Source organism: Nyctibius grandis, chromosome 5 (assembly GCF_013368605.1).
Source record: "Nyctibius grandis isolate bNycGra1 chromosome 5, bNycGra1.pri, whole genome shotgun sequence".
In the NCBI taxonomy this organism is placed as follows: Eukaryota; Metazoa; Chordata; class Aves; order Nyctibiiformes; family Nyctibiidae; genus Nyctibius; species Nyctibius grandis.
The window spans coordinates 11,669,287-11,686,199 of NC_090662.1; the positions used below are offsets into that span (position 1 = coordinate 11,669,287).

A 16,913-nucleotide genomic window follows, 5' to 3' on the forward strand; every position below is an offset into this window, starting at 1 on the left:
AAAACACCAATATCTTGATGACAATGCGTGCAGTCTCCATCCTTCTTCACCGCTGAAAGTGGAAAATGTAACTAATACCACAGCACTTGCAGGCATAGCTTGCATAGCTCTAAAGCTGTTCACTGTGTGCCCTGGGTGTACTCTCCAGTGCTTTAAGATAGGAAAGCAAGTGCTTAAATGAGGTGAATATGGGAATTAAGGAAACTTTCATATTCAGTGAATAAATTTTGCCACCCAGTGAGGTTCACCATGGCTGATCTCAAAACTCAGAAAAATATTGTATCCTTTCTTTTCCCCTTTTGTCTCTTTTTGTTGTCCTCAATGGAACAAAAGACTAAACGACTTTTTTTTGACATCAAATAAAATAGAGAGTAATTTTTAACCATGTAAAAGAAATTAATCTAAATTTTGAAAAGTCATTTTGAAATGAAAATTCAAAAAAAACCCCCACAACTGTTTTGAAATTGTTGAAGCAATTCTTGTAGCCTCATTGTCTTGCTGGTGTTATATATGCTGAAACTTCCCTGAGTTCAGGGCATTTTTACGACTGGTGCTGGTAGGTCTGTAACTGCAGTTGTCCATTGAAGTGCAGTTTGTAACATTGTTTTTCTAAGGAGCAGAAGGAGAAAAATCTGAAAGCAAAGAAACAATTCTTTAATTTTTTAAAATTACTTCAGTAATGTTTAATAAAATAGATAGTTTATCAGTAAGTGGGATTGGTTGAGTGGGCTGTGTATGAGGCCGGTGCTCTGAAAAGCTTGATTTTTTTCTAAGCATAAAGTGGCTACTGTACATTATTTACATTTACGTCTTTTGCCTCATCCCTAAGGTGAGGACACCAGTTTGCTCTCTGAGTGGGGTATGGTGGAGGGAAGTGAGGTCAGGATTACTTTTAGAACGGAATTATGAAGGGGTTGGTACAGTGAAACATGGGCATTTCAGGTATTCATTGAGAAGTCAGAGTCCATTTACCCGAATTAAAATAATGTATGAGATGGGTTAGACTGGTTAGAGATTCCCAAAATACAGTAACAGGGTTTTTTATAATACAGTATTTATAAGGTATGTCCTGTTTGGGGTATACCACTGCCACTGCTATGGTCTATGTGCAACCAAATACCAAAGCTGCAGGCATAAAAAATAGAATCCTTCGAACTAAATTCTGTTGAGTTTACACATTGCTAACCAACATGGAGATGTCAGGAAAATTAAATCGCTTTTAAAAATGCAGGCTGGGAAATTTGAAGACGCATCTGCAAGTTCTTTTTGTAATCCAAATGGAAATTAAGAGATTGTCAAAACACAGGGAGCCTCATTTATTATTTGCAGATGCTGCTGTCCCTCTGCTCCCTTAGCAATAAACTGGCATTTTGAAGAGTTCCTTCTTCCAGCAAGTGAAATCAGCTGTAAGTCGCTAAGAATAGGTGGCTGCATTAACAAAGCTTGCTCCAGCTCAAGGGAAGGGGTAGCCTAATACTACCATAGTTTTGATGACTATTTGATGATCTGGATAATCTTTGAGCAAAGCACTGTTCTTGGTTCATTTACAACTTTCCATTGTCTTTAACACTAATAAAATCTGTCCTATTGGTGCTTATGTTCAGATGGTTTTTGTAGAAGCTGAGAGCAAATTAAAGATTTCCCATAAAAAAACCCACACACCAAAACCCAACATAAAAAAGGACATTATCGCGAATCAGTTTCCAAGTCCTGTGGTTAGTAAAACACAAAAAAGACTCCGCTAGTTCCCTGTGATTTAAAATTACCTTTGGGGAGAGAGTCAGTAGGTGTTAAATTGCATTAAGAGCAGCTGAGGCAGAACAAAATTTCCTACGAATAAGTGAGTCTGAAAAACTACATAAGTGCCCACCTCAAAATTCTTTCTTCCTATTGTTCTTCTTCTGTTACAAGAAAGATTAATTTGTTGTACATGTACTCATCATGAGTTGGAATTTTTAGGTTCTCATCCAGTCTCGGCTAAAAGCCTGAGGTAAAACTGCTGTGAAACCAATAAATGATGTAGTCTTGTTATTTAATACTGTATTGCTATCACTATGAAACAAATTGAATGCCTTAAAATACATTTTTCTTAACAAAGGGGGATTTTTAGATCTGATTTTGATGTTTGTACAATAGCAGATGTACAAAGCTGAATTCATGTTTTATGAAGATTTGAATACAAAGTGACAATTACAAAAATTACTTCTTAATTTTAAAGTCCTCTAGACTACTTTGTTAATTACCAGTAGTCAAAAGTGTCTGATTATTCCATACTACAAAGTATCGCTGATTATCTTTGAGTAGGCACCTGAGTGAGCCAATTGACTCTGGCACTACTTATACTCTCTCTGATGTTAACTGAGGCACAAGTGTTCCCAACACCTTGCAGAATTCAGCCTGAATGTATTACTTAAGAGTGAACTAGCTCTGATATTTTTTTTCCTAATGTGCACATTACTACTATGTTATGTCATAGTTTTCAACACATCAGCTGCCACTTGTCATCCCAGACCTTTACAGCAGTCAGTGATCAGGCAAGTGATTCTGAAAAGCAACAGCTATAGTAAACTATTGGGGCGGTTTTTTCCTTTGTGTTGTTGCCATGAATTTCAAGAATGAAGGCATCTGTGATTTGCTAGTGAGCAGCTGTAATCTTATTTATACATTATATGTGTCAGAGAGTAAGACATATTTAAAATACTCAGACTGATTTCTTTGAACACACAGAATGCTCCTTGGGAAGGAGCATTTTCCAGTATGTTCTGTAGTGGATCACCTGTGAATGAAAGAAAAGGAATATCTTGTGAGGAAAAAAAATTCTCTGGCATGTATTAGAAATAGAAAGTATTAGTATAACTTTGGAAATAGGATATGGTAGTAAGAAGATAAAATTCGCTGCCTCTGGGCAGATTATATAGTTGTTTGTGACTACTAAAAATTTGAGTTAAAGGAAAATATCTACAGTAGTAAAAAGTTAGCAATAATAATCATTCACATGGATTGGAGTGTTTATTTCTGTTTTCCGACTTTTCCTACTCCCAAGATCTCCTCATACGTTTGGATGTCTGTCAAACGGCCCCCCTTCTCTGCTTTTCTCACATAAATGAGATGATCACATGTAACTTCATGGCACTCATAAAGTAAAAAATTAAAATTAGTGAATATATGGGTGTTATTAGTTGAAATTTTTTAGCTAAACAAAGTTATTAAAACTGAAACTGTTTGTGATTCTGTAAAACATGTTGAATATTGTTGATAAAACAATATGATTTTGTCAAAATATTTGTTTTGAAAATTTTAACATTACTCAAAATTTCAGTAAGAAATGTACTTTTTTTTTCAAGCTAGATGATTCCTTTCTCCCCAGGATGAAATACTAAATTTTTTGGAGGGTCAGTCTATATGATTTGTTTTGGATGGGAAGAGGGAGAATGGAGAGCAATGAATGAGCTCAGAGCTGACCAACGTCGTGGGCCGAGTTGAAGTAGATGTATAAATTAGAAAAACTCTTAAGTTATCCCATTAGCTGTTTTTTATGTTTAATATTCTGATATGGTTTAGTAGGCAAGGATTTTACTTCAATCAAGAATTGTAAGGTAACTCTCTTTTGTCTAGATAAGGAGCAGATAGAAATATTCTGTATCAAAATTAATAAACCTCTAGAAGTGCCTGTTCCTTTCAGTAACTATAAAGGTACCTTGGGTGCTTGCTCAGCCTTAGGCTTAGAAATCTCAAAGCTACACAAATCCCCAACTGTTAGCAAAGAACAAACATAATTCTTCAATTCTTATTGGTTTTAGAAGGGAATTACATAATGTACGGAACCAGCTTTGATGTTGAGTGGCACCCAAAGCAGTATGCCCTGAATGGGACTTCTGAAGTTAGCTTGAATGTGTTGGGGCATTTCTGCATCGTGCTGCCCAGCAATCAATGCTCTGAATGCTCTTTTACTTTGAAAGCAGCTCTGTACCCAAGCTACTTCTCTGCATTCGTGACATACTGTGCTGCAGCTAATAAGTAATATGGGGTTGATGGTGCATGAGATGTCTGATGCAGAAGTGCTGGCTCTGAACGTGGTGTCAGATTAGCTCTTTTACAGCCACAGGTAGTAAATCTGGGGTGGCTTCATGAAGAAGCATGAAAGCACCCATGAAAAGTGTTCTCCAGTTCTTCTAGTTACATCTTCTAGTTCCAGGCAGATAATGCTGAGATAATGTACTTTCCTTTGTGTAGCTTCAGCCTGAGTCGGGGCGGGGGGGCAGAGTTTTTAGCTCTCACTGCACATTTTTAAGGGAGTTGTGTGCTGGTAATGGGGTCTGTCAGCATTCTCAGACATGACAAACAATGAATCACAGAATCACAGAATCACAGAATCAACCAGGTTGGAAGAGACCTCAGGGATCATCGAGTCCAACCATTGCCCTGACACCACCCTGTCAACTAGACCATGGCACTAAGTGCCATGTCCAGTCTTTTCTTAAACACATCCAGAGATGGTGACTCCACCACCTCCCTGGGCAGCCCGTTCCAAAGTCTAATGACCCTTTCTGAAAAGAAATGCTTCCTAATGTCCAACGTGAACCTCCCCTGGTGAAGCTTGAGGCTGTGTCCTCTTGTCCTATCGCTAGTTGCCTGGGAGAAGAGGCCAACTCCCACTTCACTACAACCTCCCTTCAGGTAGTTGTAGATGGCAATAAGGTCACCTCTGAGCCTCCTCTTCTCCAGGCTAAACAACCCTAGCTCCCTCAGCTGTTCCTCATAGGTCATACCCTCCAGACCCTTATAGTATGTTTATGTCTAGTAAATCTGTGATTTTGGAGATAGACATAGCTCCACGTTTACCTGCACTGCATGCACTCTGACTTCACTGGACTTTCTAGACTATACCAAAAAGAGTAAACTAGGATTAAATTTACAAGGATCAAGTGAGAGCAGATTATTAATTTAAGTAATTGATTGTATAAATTCCTTGGTACCTTCTGAAAATGTCCACGTTCCTCTGTGTCATTACTTTTTGTTTATCTTGCACTGGTTAGGATTTGGGGATTTTTGAACCTCGTGCCGTTGGTCTCAGCCCATCTATCTAACCTGTCCAGGTCCCTCTGTAGGGCCTTCCTACCCTCCAGCAGATCGACACCCCCACCCAGCTTGGTGTCATCTGCAAATTTGCTGAGGGTGCACTCAATCCCTACGTCTAGATCATCTATAAAGATATTGAACAGCACCGGCCCCAGAACTGAGCCCTGGGGAACACTGCTAGTGACCGGCCGCCAGTTGGACTTTGCCCGATTCACCACCACTCTCCGGGCTCAGCCATCCAGCCAGTTTTTAACCCATCGAAGAATCAAGTCCAGTCAGGAGTAAAAGGAGATAAGGCCAGGAACAGCTTGGCGACAAGGGTCAAACGTACATCCAAGAGGGACTGGAGAAAAGCTTTAACATGCATCTGAGAGAACCATCTAGGAGATGGGCTAACTATGACATAGGGCCAAGACCCATTCAGGGGGTAGGGCTGGAGACAGGCCTGGGCTGAAATGGAGCTTGTGGGCAGGGGTGCAGGCAGAGGTTCCTAGTGAGGCAGGTCATGGTCATTGAGGTCTATTAGTGCCCCATGGTTGTAGAAAGCAAGAAACTTTTTGGAAGGACCAGGGGGAACCGACCATGGGAGGTCCTCTCCAAAAGCAGGTAGTAGACAGCAAAAGAATAATTTACAAAACCTTTATTTAAGTTTTGCTCTGTTCTGAAGTTGTTTTTGATTTACTTAAGTTAATTTGTATATAAGCTTGTAAAACCTATCTCAAGATTTCACAAGCACTCTTAGTATTTTGGTGTAGTGACTTTCAGAAAAGATGGAGGAAGACCCACCACAAAGTTTTGGTTGATTTGGGGTCCCAAGCTTGGTAGCATCTTTGAGCAGTAGTTTTTACCTTCATGATACTCTCCAACTGGTCTAGACTGATTATAAAGCATTGATTGTTGACAGAGGTGACCCGTCAGCCTAGCTGAGCTAAGTGGTCTTGAAAGTAGTATTGAAATAATAAAAACATCAATTTATTTACCTTGTATAGACAGGTATTACTGGAATTGTTGAGTTATTTTGTTTCTCTATTCCAAAGCATATTTAAAGGTAGGAAAAGATACAGCATTTTTGGTAAACTTTTGAAATTCTGGGTTTGAACTTCTGAAGAACTTGTCTCATGTGACTTCTATGTTTGTGAAAGTATTCAGTGATGGAACTGAGATTGCCGTGTTCATGTCCCATGTTTGGGCCCTCAGCCACGTTACCGCTGCCTGAAGAAAAGGCTCCGTTGTTTCTTAAACTGTGAGACTGACAGTTTCAAAACAGAGAGGCAAACAAACTAACAAACAAAGAGGCAAAGGAATTCTGTTGTAGTTTAGAAAAATTCAACATGAATTATTGTTCCTTGTTATTTGGATAGTCTGTGTAAACCGTGCCAAGACCACAGATCCAAAGCACAGATAATTCATTACTCTCAGGAACTTTTTCTGAGTGTAATAAAGCATGAGGGCCATTTAAATAAAATTTCAATGTTACAGCAGGCCCTAATGCCTGCCACAATGTAGCAAGAGCCATGCAATCAAAGTGCATCTTTTATTCTCTTTCTATTTGTACAGAAATTTTTGACTTTCCCTCGTGAGTCTTACAGAGAGCAAGGACGATGTCTCTTTGTGAGAGATTTATAAACATGTCCTTGAAGACTGAGTGGAGAGGGACATGTTCTGCCGAGGAGCTGGCAGTTTTTCTAATCTTTACCACGTTCAACTATTGTCCTTCTTGTGTTGTTTCATCCTAATGTGACTCTCCCCGTCACATTTTGTCCCCTAAAACCTTGCAGTTCATTATACCAAAATAAATATTCAGCATTTAGAAAGCAATATTAATGCATTCTTGCCTGAATAAAGAAGTGCATGGCTATTGGCTTCAGAGAAAAATAAAAGTATTTTTTGTGCTATGACCTCTGCGAGAAGTGGTAGGGTTTTACTGACAATTTGGAGAGCTTTTAGCAAAATATTAGTGATTAAAGTGCTAAAAATTATTTTAGATGTAAAAGCCAACAGAAACTTGCATTCACTTGATCAAAGCATTTTAATAAAATGTATTAAAATTAGCTCTTCTTAACAAGCCACGGAGCCTGCCAAATTGCATTTTGAAAGACGAATGAGCATACCTTTGCCGATAAGACCCTTCATGGCTATTTGAAATGAGCTTTTGCTAATTGCGTTTGACTGCTAGGTAGGAGGCCTGGAGAAGGAAAAGTTTGTCACAGGGTGCCAAATCCTGAAGCACGTATCATTTCCCCGTATGTTGTTGTGCTGAACTGCTGCAGTGCTATGGCTGAATTAAAGAAAAGGGGAGCGGGCACCAAATAAATTATGTATGCACCTCTTAAATAATTAGTGAATATTTTTCACACTATTTCTTGGTAGTTGAGACAGGTCTCACACCTCAGGAAAATAAAGAAGTGTGTGAAGCTCCAAGTTATTTCTGATGCCTTTTGTTTAGGAGCTTGTGGGATAAATCTTCCACTGGTGGTAGAAGCAGGGGAGGCAGGTGCTCCGAGCCCTGACGTGGGGTAAGGCAAAGATGAGGGGAAAGAGTCACTGACTCAGCTCTATGTGGGATCTTGTGCTACACTCAAAGGTTTTTTTTTGGGGAGAGGATGGTTTGAATTTTTTTAATATTATTTTTAATCACTGACAGATAGCAGCTTGTGAAGCCAGCCTCAGGGTAAGGCTTTGTCAGTGGTAGGACCCACAGTTGAAGTGTGAATAGGACTCCTCACTCTTGTGATGATCTCCTTGTTAAGCAATACAGGCTTTTGAACTATTCTGATAGCTGGTGCTGGAGAAGAAAAATGAAAATGTTTATCTTTTTTCTACAAATGTACCCACTAGACCACACTTCGATAGTCTGCAGTTTTCAAACTATTCAAGCTTGGAGGTATGGGAACAACTTCCTTATAGTGTGAAAAATTTGAGTGCTTTCAAATTGGGGTTTGTAGGATCATATGTTTGCTGTAAGAATGGATTAGATACAGAGATGAAAGTGCAAATTTTCCATCCAGATTCTTGAACCCTTACCAGTATGGCTTCCTGTAACTTTGCTCTATATTGAAAAATTAAGTCCAGTAAATTATTGATATTGCGTTTCTGGTCAGTGGGGTGCAAAATCATGGTTGTGTGGATGCAGCGCACCATCACCTTAACTTCTGCTGAGGCTGTTAGATCAGAGCCTGTTAGAAACCATATTTCACTAAGTGCTTAAATGTGTCAAAGAATCAACACTACAGCGCTCACCCTTATATAGCTGGTCAGAAAAATTTAATTACAATGAAATGGCATTTTTGCAATGAACTACTGTTTTCTCCAAATTTTAAGATGTTTTTGCCTAATCGAAACTCCCAAATGAAAAAGGATTAAATTTAAATTTTCTTATTTATTTCTTTCACCATTGAGTAGCAAATTAAAAACAATTGCATGAACAAATCTGAAAAAAAGAGAAATCAGGAAAAATCTGGATAAAGCAAACCCAACATTTTCACAAGTAAAATAAATTAATGCTTTAAAATTATTTATTATTTTAAAACTTCAGTGTTTTACACTGAAAATGTAAAAAAGTTATTTTACATTTTTCTAACCTATTTGCAAAATCCTATGACTGTTCTTCTGTAAGTTCAGTATCATTTGATGCAGGTGTACTACACATAGTCACAAGTGATGTTTAAAGAATTCAGCACTACTTTTCAAAGAACAAGACATGAACGCCTGGTAACTCCCATATTCTAGTGCCTGTTCCTTACGTGATCAGGGTGAATATTTGCTAATGATGAGAAATGTGGTAGTTTTGCCAGATTTGATGGTCACTCCAATTTACATGCTTCTCTGAAATTTCCATTTCTGATTCAAACCACCTGAATCTATAAAACTAATTTCAACTCTTACCTTGTTTGTAGGAGTGTAGGGCTCTTCTGGTCACTACAGTCAATTTAACTCCAAATCCCATTGCTGACTGTGCAAATTTGATGTGTTTCAGAGAAAAATTGAAGAAATTCTGCAGTGATCAGTTGTAGGATAATTTTTCAAAAATTAATAATTTGCATATTGGCCATTTCTACTCTTAAGATCTGTCCTCAGGAAAAAAAAAAAAAAAGAAAAAAAAGAAAAGAGAGATTTTGCATTATATCTGAGATAAACTTTCTGTGTGGCAATTTTGAAAGTTAAGCACCTCACATACATCCAAACTATAATCAGAGGTTCATTAGAAACTTTTTTTTGTAGTGGTTTTCTGCTCATGATGCACTGAATTTTTAAAATAATTGCTCCTTTATGAAGAATTAAAGCATATTCCAGTTACTGGTGGAAAGGAAAGATGGCACTTCTGAAGGAAAAAAACCAAAACCCAACATGAGTGTTGTGAAATTGAAAAGTGATAAAAACCTATGACAGCTTATGAGACATGCCCGATACAAATTTGCAGCTATAACTGTAGCTGTCAGAAATTTATTTGTGATAAATACCCGTCAGCTACAAGCATCAGAGACATATTTTGACGAGTTTCTTTAAGGTCTCCATAGCTTTAACCCGAGAAACCTGGCGGGGCTGGTAGACTCAGTCTGGTGTGCAGTTCCTCGGTTCTCGTGCTGGCTGGCAGCCAGTGCATTAGCGCTGGCCCGGATCCTGCCTGTGCCTGGGATCACTCCCCGGGAGGCAGCACAGCCCCCCAGGCAGCGGTGCAGCGAGGCTGGAGTAAACTCAGGCCATCTGTCGGTTGCATAAATTAGTTTTCCTCGTTTGCCCAACTAGCCATAAGGTTTTCACTTTTTTATTTCCGCCCCCCCCCCAAATAATGTATTGTTTCTTTATCCAGTTCTAGTAGAACAGAGGTAGGCAAATGAATTTCTTGCTGCTTTTTTCTTCTTTACTTCTTGTGGTTGCGTGCATTTCATTGTAGTGGATTTGTTTAACGAATCGCATTATCTCCTTTATGTACATGTTCTGCTTTGGAAACAGTTAATGGCTCCTCACCAGAGATAACCTTTATTCATGATAGAGGAGAAACATGATTATAGTTCCTTTCCCCTCTCCCTCTCATCTTTTTCCCCCTTTAATTTTTCCTCATTTCCCCTTTTTCCTTCTTTTCCCTTTTTTCCTCTTTTCTTTTTGTTTTCTTCCTCTTCCTCTTCTTTCCTCATAAATACTAACACTATAATATGAATAAATGGATAAGGGACTAAACAGATTATATTTGTATGGCTTAAACTATTTGCTTCAAATGGTGTGTTTGTTGTTCAGCATTCAAGGAAGAATTTAGTTCAGCAATCACTATTTGATTTCAGCTTCAGTCATTTTAAAGGATCTCCATTTTACTTTTCTCTCAGCACTCTATGGGAATCAGATTCCTTGAGCATTTAGCAGTTAAATATTCTGTCACTAGAAACAGTCAGTTTTGAAGGTTTATTAAATGATTTTTAGTGGGACCTTCTACCTCTCAGACAAAGAGGTGAAGTATTTCTTTCACAAGACACATCTGTTTTTTCCTAGCAATAGTCTTTCTTCAGCCCTCCAGTAAGAGCAGAGGACATATTGATGTCTGTTCTGTCAAGTCACTTTGCTTATTTTGAACGTCTGTTGCCATTTTGATTTATTTCCATTTTTTCCTCTTGCAGATTTATTTGCAAAACAAAGATTTGTATACTGTAGAAGCCAACAACCCTCGTCAGCTAGTGGAACTTGCAGCCAGAGACATTGAAAAACTTCTGAGTAACAGGTCTAAAGCCTTAGTGGTGAGTACTAATGGCTTAGATTTTTTATTTGGCATTTAAAATAATCTTTATTTATTATTGAAACATGCTTTTCTTGTTATTTATGCTGCCTATACACTTACGGGCAGTGTCAGCCTGATGTGTACAGGATGTGACATGGAGAAAGATGGCTTGTGACTTCATGGTAGAAAATGAACTCATTAGTTCATTGGCAGAGGGCAGATGCTTATAATATTGACAGACAGGTTAGGAACCATGGCCAAGTAACAAATCAAGCTATAAATAGATTGGAAAATATTCATTTAAGTGACGCATGTGAATGTTTATGACTTGAAGATCACTGTACTCTACAGTCAGTAGTGATCTTGGGGAAACAAGAAGTAGAGCTTTTTATAGATGTGATTTAAAAATAATGGTATCTTTGAAGTCATCATGTTCATTTTGGTATTATTGCTAACTACATCTGTTGTTATTTGGTCTCTTCATCTTTTTAGTTACTCAGTCTTTCCTGATGGTAGCAACTAATTCTTCTCCTTCAACAAATGTAGCCATGTGTGAATCAGATAGCTATTCTATTTCTGACTTGCTAATTTAGTTTGTATTTCAATCATGTTTTGTACCAGAAAACTTAATCCTGAACTATTAGTGTGAAGACCATGCTGCATTGTAACCTCATGATTCTTTATGCTTTACATAAGAAGCAGCTATTTCTTTAAACTGCTTTTGCCAGCCGTCCCTTTCTCTTCTATCACGTAAGACGCCAAACCTGGGTAATTGCTTCTTATGATTCCTACTCACATCACTCTGACTCATATAAGAGTTTAGAGTGCTTTTCAGAAGATACTGACCGAACATGCACGGGGGGATCCGGATGAATTCATGAGCATGGTTTTTACAGAGTAGAGCTATTAGAAATAGGCTTAAAGGATGGAACAGGAGACTGGGATTCCCTGAGCAATTACATATCCACATAGACTTGCAGATGAGTTTGGACATGTCATTTAAAGTGAAAGAGAGAAGAAAGAGGGATTAATTCACCTAAGTGTAGCCATCTACTCAGCTCGTCATCTTAATCTCCCTTTTTGTTCAGCGGAACAAAACAGGCATTTCTCAGTCAGGATTGACCTGACGTGTTCTGAGTAAGACTGGGATGGACTACAGCCCAGATCTACTGACTTCTTTCTTTCTCATCAGAGGAACCTCAATGTGAATGTCTATACTGTAGATGTGTAAAGCTGGGGGAGATGAGTTCCACCCAAGCAGTCCTTTTTATCGGTACAGTTTCATGCAGCTGAAGAATCAGTCCGAGGGGGAAACTTCTGCTGCATACTATCGTGAAGACTATCCTTCTTGTAGGTCATGAGATTTTGCTTAGTCAGGTGTCTGTGCATAGGTATCACTAGGTACTAGTCACTAATCACTAGGAGGTACTAGTTTTCCTGCCTTTTGTTCTTAGTAGCAGTTCACTCTTCCAGTTCCCATAGCTTCCCTAACATGCAATGTACATCAGTGTCATTTGGGCCAAAGCTTCCCTGCTTCAGTCAAATGAGTGTAGAATATAAAAGTTTTTTTTTGTTTGTTTTCCTGTTTTAACTCGGTAGGCATGTGTTTATGTAGCACTCCGTGGACTTTGGATTATTATTGCAAAATATTATAAGTCATTTGCAGACCTTGTTTTTTCCACCATTTTCCCATCAACCCATAGAAGTCTGATGTTTCTAAGTTATCACAGACAAATCTTATATTTTAGTGAAACTTAAGGTTAACGTAGCAGTTTGTGTGTGTCTGTGGTGGTTTGATCTTAAAACTTTAAGAAAATTAAATAAGTATCTCATGCTTACTTTAGAAAAGATTCCAGAATCGTTTTTCTATGACTGTGGAAGAAGAAGGGTGCCTACCTCAATTTAGGCAAGCCCATGGTCACTTTTTGGAAAGGGTAACATGATTTAGTTCCCTGACTAAGAAGATTAAGAAGATTAAATTAGGGAAAGGATATTCCTTCAATCCAGTTTATCTTTTTTTTTTTTTTTTTTTTAAAAAAAAAAAAAAAGTTTTGTAGTCTTCAGAACTTCTCAGATGATTTTAAATGATCAAGTCAATGAGTCCAGAAGGCAAATAAAAAGTCCTCCAGTGTATTAGTGACTAAAGACTTAGGACTTTAAAACCAAACTTACTATTTTGGTGGATATGACTCATTATGTCTTTAATGCTTGGGGTTGCCATTACTGCCAGTGCTGCAGTGAATGTGCAATACTTATTATTTTTAGGTGCTTGCCGTCATTTCAGAACGCATGTCAGCAAGACTTCTGCATGACATCTTTATCAATCTCGCCACTTCATGCAGAGTGAAATTCATCCGCAAAGAGGTGGAAATAACTTAGCTCCCCCCTCCCACTTCACACAACTGAATTTGATTTGCCATCCTTTAAATACTGAACAATGATGCTTCTCTTTAGTGTTGTAATACCTCTAATTTTTTTTTAAATTACTTTTTTTTAATTGCCTTGGAATCATTAGAATTTACAAGCATTAATTGCAGAATTACAACACATACATGAGATCCTTTCTGCAGCAAAGTGATTGAAACGACCTATTGAAACATTCCTCTGCTCCAGTTCAGGAAGAATGGAGCTGAATTACAGAGGTTGTCAGGTTTCAGATGTTTGCATTGCTGAAACCTTCTATGAACTTTGTGTATTTTTAATGTCCTAATTATATATATATATAAAAATCCTAATTTTCTATGTATAAAAATATACATATATTTGGTAACCTACTGTGCCTTTTTTTAACCAAGTGATATTTAATTTCTCTCTATATATTCTAGTTTGTTTTTTTGCTTTCTCTTCTTTTCTTTTGCTTCTTTTTTTTAAGAAAATATCTATATACATTTTAAAAATAAAAATTTTTCAAAAATGCTTTCTTCAGAGCAACTTTCTAGGGCTTGTTGGTCATAGATGGCTCCTAAGAAAACTTACTTTTCTTTTTGTATCAAAAGCCAGACACAGCCAAAGCCAATGCATTCAAAAATGAGTATAACCTCTCAAATTAGTAAAAATGACTCAATGTTGATTAAGCTTTTTAATATTATTTTCATTGTTTGATTTAGCTTCTGATTTCTGATTCAGACATTTTTCTCAACCGTTACCCAGGTTAGCTGTTGGGGAAGTTCTGTTGTTTCTTTAAAAAAATGTATCTTTGATGTATATTCATGTACCCAGGGGCTTAGTCTGACTAAAAAGAAGAGGAAAAGGCCTAAAAAGCGTTACTTAAGGGGGAAAACACCCTTTTATTAATCTCAGTCCTAGTCAGATCTCTTTGCTGACTCATATGCTACATGCCTATTAATTTTGGATCACTTCATATTGGTTTGTCTTGTGCTATCACCTGACCTTAAGAGCTCCTGATGGCTCAGATATTTGTACTGGCTTTTGTATTTGTAGTTATCCTGGATTTATATCAGAGTTTTCAATGACTTCTTATTTTAAACCTTCCTCTAGATTATTTTTATACAAAGGAGACACTTACCATATCCTGCATCTGAACTATTACTTTCTACTAAGATAATTTCTTCACCTTCCATATGTATTTCTTTCTCTCCTTTTTTCAAGAACTGTCTTTATGCTCATATTTTGTAAACTTTATGTAGTGAAGCTGAATTATTTATCTGAAATTTAAGTCTTCTTAGATCTGCTGGGTCACATTTTCTCTGAAATCAGGAGTGGAGTTGAATGGAACTGTTACTAATGACTGCACAGAGGGTTTTACCATTGGGACTAATATGACTCACAGTGTTAATTAAGACCTGAATTCTGAAAAGAGTATGATGCAAGAGGATCATACATCCTCCAGTGATGCCACGAGGAAGGTGTCAGTGAATGACATCAACAGTGTCATTGTTCAGAGACTAGCATACCCCAGGGATGCCATGATTTTCTCTAGGCATGCTACACAAACAATCTTTGAGCAAGGTTATAATAAGCAAATATTAGTGATGACTTTTCTAATAGTAAGTTGGCTTCCCTTGAGCTGCAAGAGCACCTTTAAATCAGAAATAACTCTGGCATTCCAAATTATTTGTGTTTTCATGCAACTTTGTGCTAGAAAACTCTCTAGCTATGACAAAGGTAAAATTACGTAGTGGTTCTGTGTATTACACACAAAGGGCTTGAGGAACGTGGAAAAGCTTTGTGATTTCGTTTCTGGTTTATATGAGAAAAGATTATAACGAAAATCTGGACAAAGGTGACTTGTCCCACTGTAAGGAAAAAAGTCTGTTTTATTTTTTCGTGTGTATGAATTTATGCTTGGGAGGTACTTAAAAATGGTGGTTGAAATAGGTGCCAAGCTGGGGAAGGAGAAAGGAGGAAGTCCTGACCTGAACTTGTTGGGCTTTCCTGGATAGCTATTACTGGAAAATATTAGCCATAGAAGAAAAAATTAAGATTAAAAGAAAATGGAGAATTTTCTAGCAAAGTGTAGTGGAGGAAGAGAGTGGTGTGAGTAGTAAGCAGAGAGACAGGCAACAGCCTTATAGTCAAGGATGTCAAAGACTGTCTTGCAGTAGAGCTTGTTGTTCAAATAGGGAACATTTCTTTTTTGGTTTACTATTGTTTACTGTTGCATATTTACCTGGCCTAACCCTACTGAACTCACACTATTTCAATATTGCGGAATTTCCATATGCATATGGTATCCATATGGTCCTGTGAGGAGCAGGGAGCTGGACTCTATGATCCTTAGGGGTGCCTTTCAACTTGAGATATTCTATGGTTCTATGGTATTATGGGCAAGTTAATATTCTATCTCTATGTATCTTGCTAAAAGGTGGTGTACAGACTAGCTGTGCTACCATTGCAACCTGCATTTCCAGGTGTGTGATATAAGACGGGTGGAGATTTCATTGCAAATGTATCCTGCAGTAACTATGGGCAAAACTCACAAAGGTTCTTGGACATTTTTCAGGTACACAACCTTCCAAGGATACCAACAAATAGTATGCCTAGCCCATTAGGCAGTGTGGCACCTAAATTGTTCATTTTCACTGGAGTTATCCTCTGTTTTAAAGTTCCTTCCCCATTCATCAGTGCAATAGCTTTCTGGAGTTATGCAGATCATGCTGATAGATCATAATCTTTCAGTTCAGATTGAAACTAAATAATTTAAACAAAACCTTTTATGTATACAAGAAAGTGAGGATACTTGTGTTTGGAAGGTACTAATATTTATTTGAAGAGTATCATTAGAAATACTAAATAGAGTACCTGACATTGTAATATATTTATAAAACATGGTTTGAGGACTTACGAATATTTTCTCATGGACTATATAAAAATAAACCCTTTTAAGCTCATTAATATGAGATGGACTCATTATATATGTTTTATTACTCATCTAAAATACTGTAGTAAGCTTAAGATTTGCTAAGATCCTAATTTTTGTTGTCACCCTTTAAAATTTAAAATTGTAAATTGTATTTATTAAAAAGGTGTATTTTAAAAACTCAGTGCTTTGCAAAAGGCTGTTCTGGGGTTTTATTTTCTGTTTACGCATTGTGTCATGAGGGAAATGAAGTATGACTTATCTTAAAGTAATATTTGATCCAGTGCTGCACACAAAATCTAAGGTGCAGCTTCACTCTTGTGCAGTGTGAAGTCATTAGTTGTGCAACCCTTGGCCATCCTCTGCCCATCTGAGCAGCCCCATTACTAATTAGGTATTGTGAAGCATCCTTAATCTTCTATAGCAGGAAGGTCTACAGTTTTACATTCTTGCTCATTTTTGCTGTTGTATTTCAGCTGAAGAGAGTAAGCAATTTGGATCTCTTAGGTAACAGAAAATTAAAGTTAAGAGAGAAAGTGATGAATAAAGAAACACCTACTAACAGTCTTTGCAAGCACAGCCTGCAGAAAATTTTGGAAACAGGATCAAAAATGTCCTATTTCTTGCTTAGATAAGTCCCTTTCTGCATTCCCAAATTATTTAACTGTTGGCTACTTTTTTGTGTAATACTTTGGGATGAATCCTACTTGTCCTTCTATCTAAAATTAAGATGTATGCATATACCCCTGCAAATCTTCTTCTGCACAGTGAAATATCTCTTTCTGTAAAGCCTCAGTGTCTGTACCT

The 16,913-nt window shown here is 37.5% G+C and overlaps 1 protein-coding gene across 4 annotated transcripts in view; it reads left to right on the top strand.

The window, feature by feature from the left end:
• CACNA2D1 (calcium voltage-gated channel auxiliary subunit alpha2delta 1) overlaps nucleotides 1–16,913 on the top strand; it is a 453,094-nt gene that overhangs the window by 75,621 nt on the left and 360,560 nt on the right. For all 4 annotated transcript variants that reach the window (XM_068400329.1, XM_068400331.1, XM_068400330.1 and 1 more), the window contains exon 3: nucleotides 10,689–10,805. In XM_068400329.1, coding sequence (XP_068256430.1) covers nucleotides 10,689–10,805 — 117 coding nt within the window. The remainder of the gene's footprint in view (nucleotides 1–10,688; nucleotides 10,806–16,913) is intronic.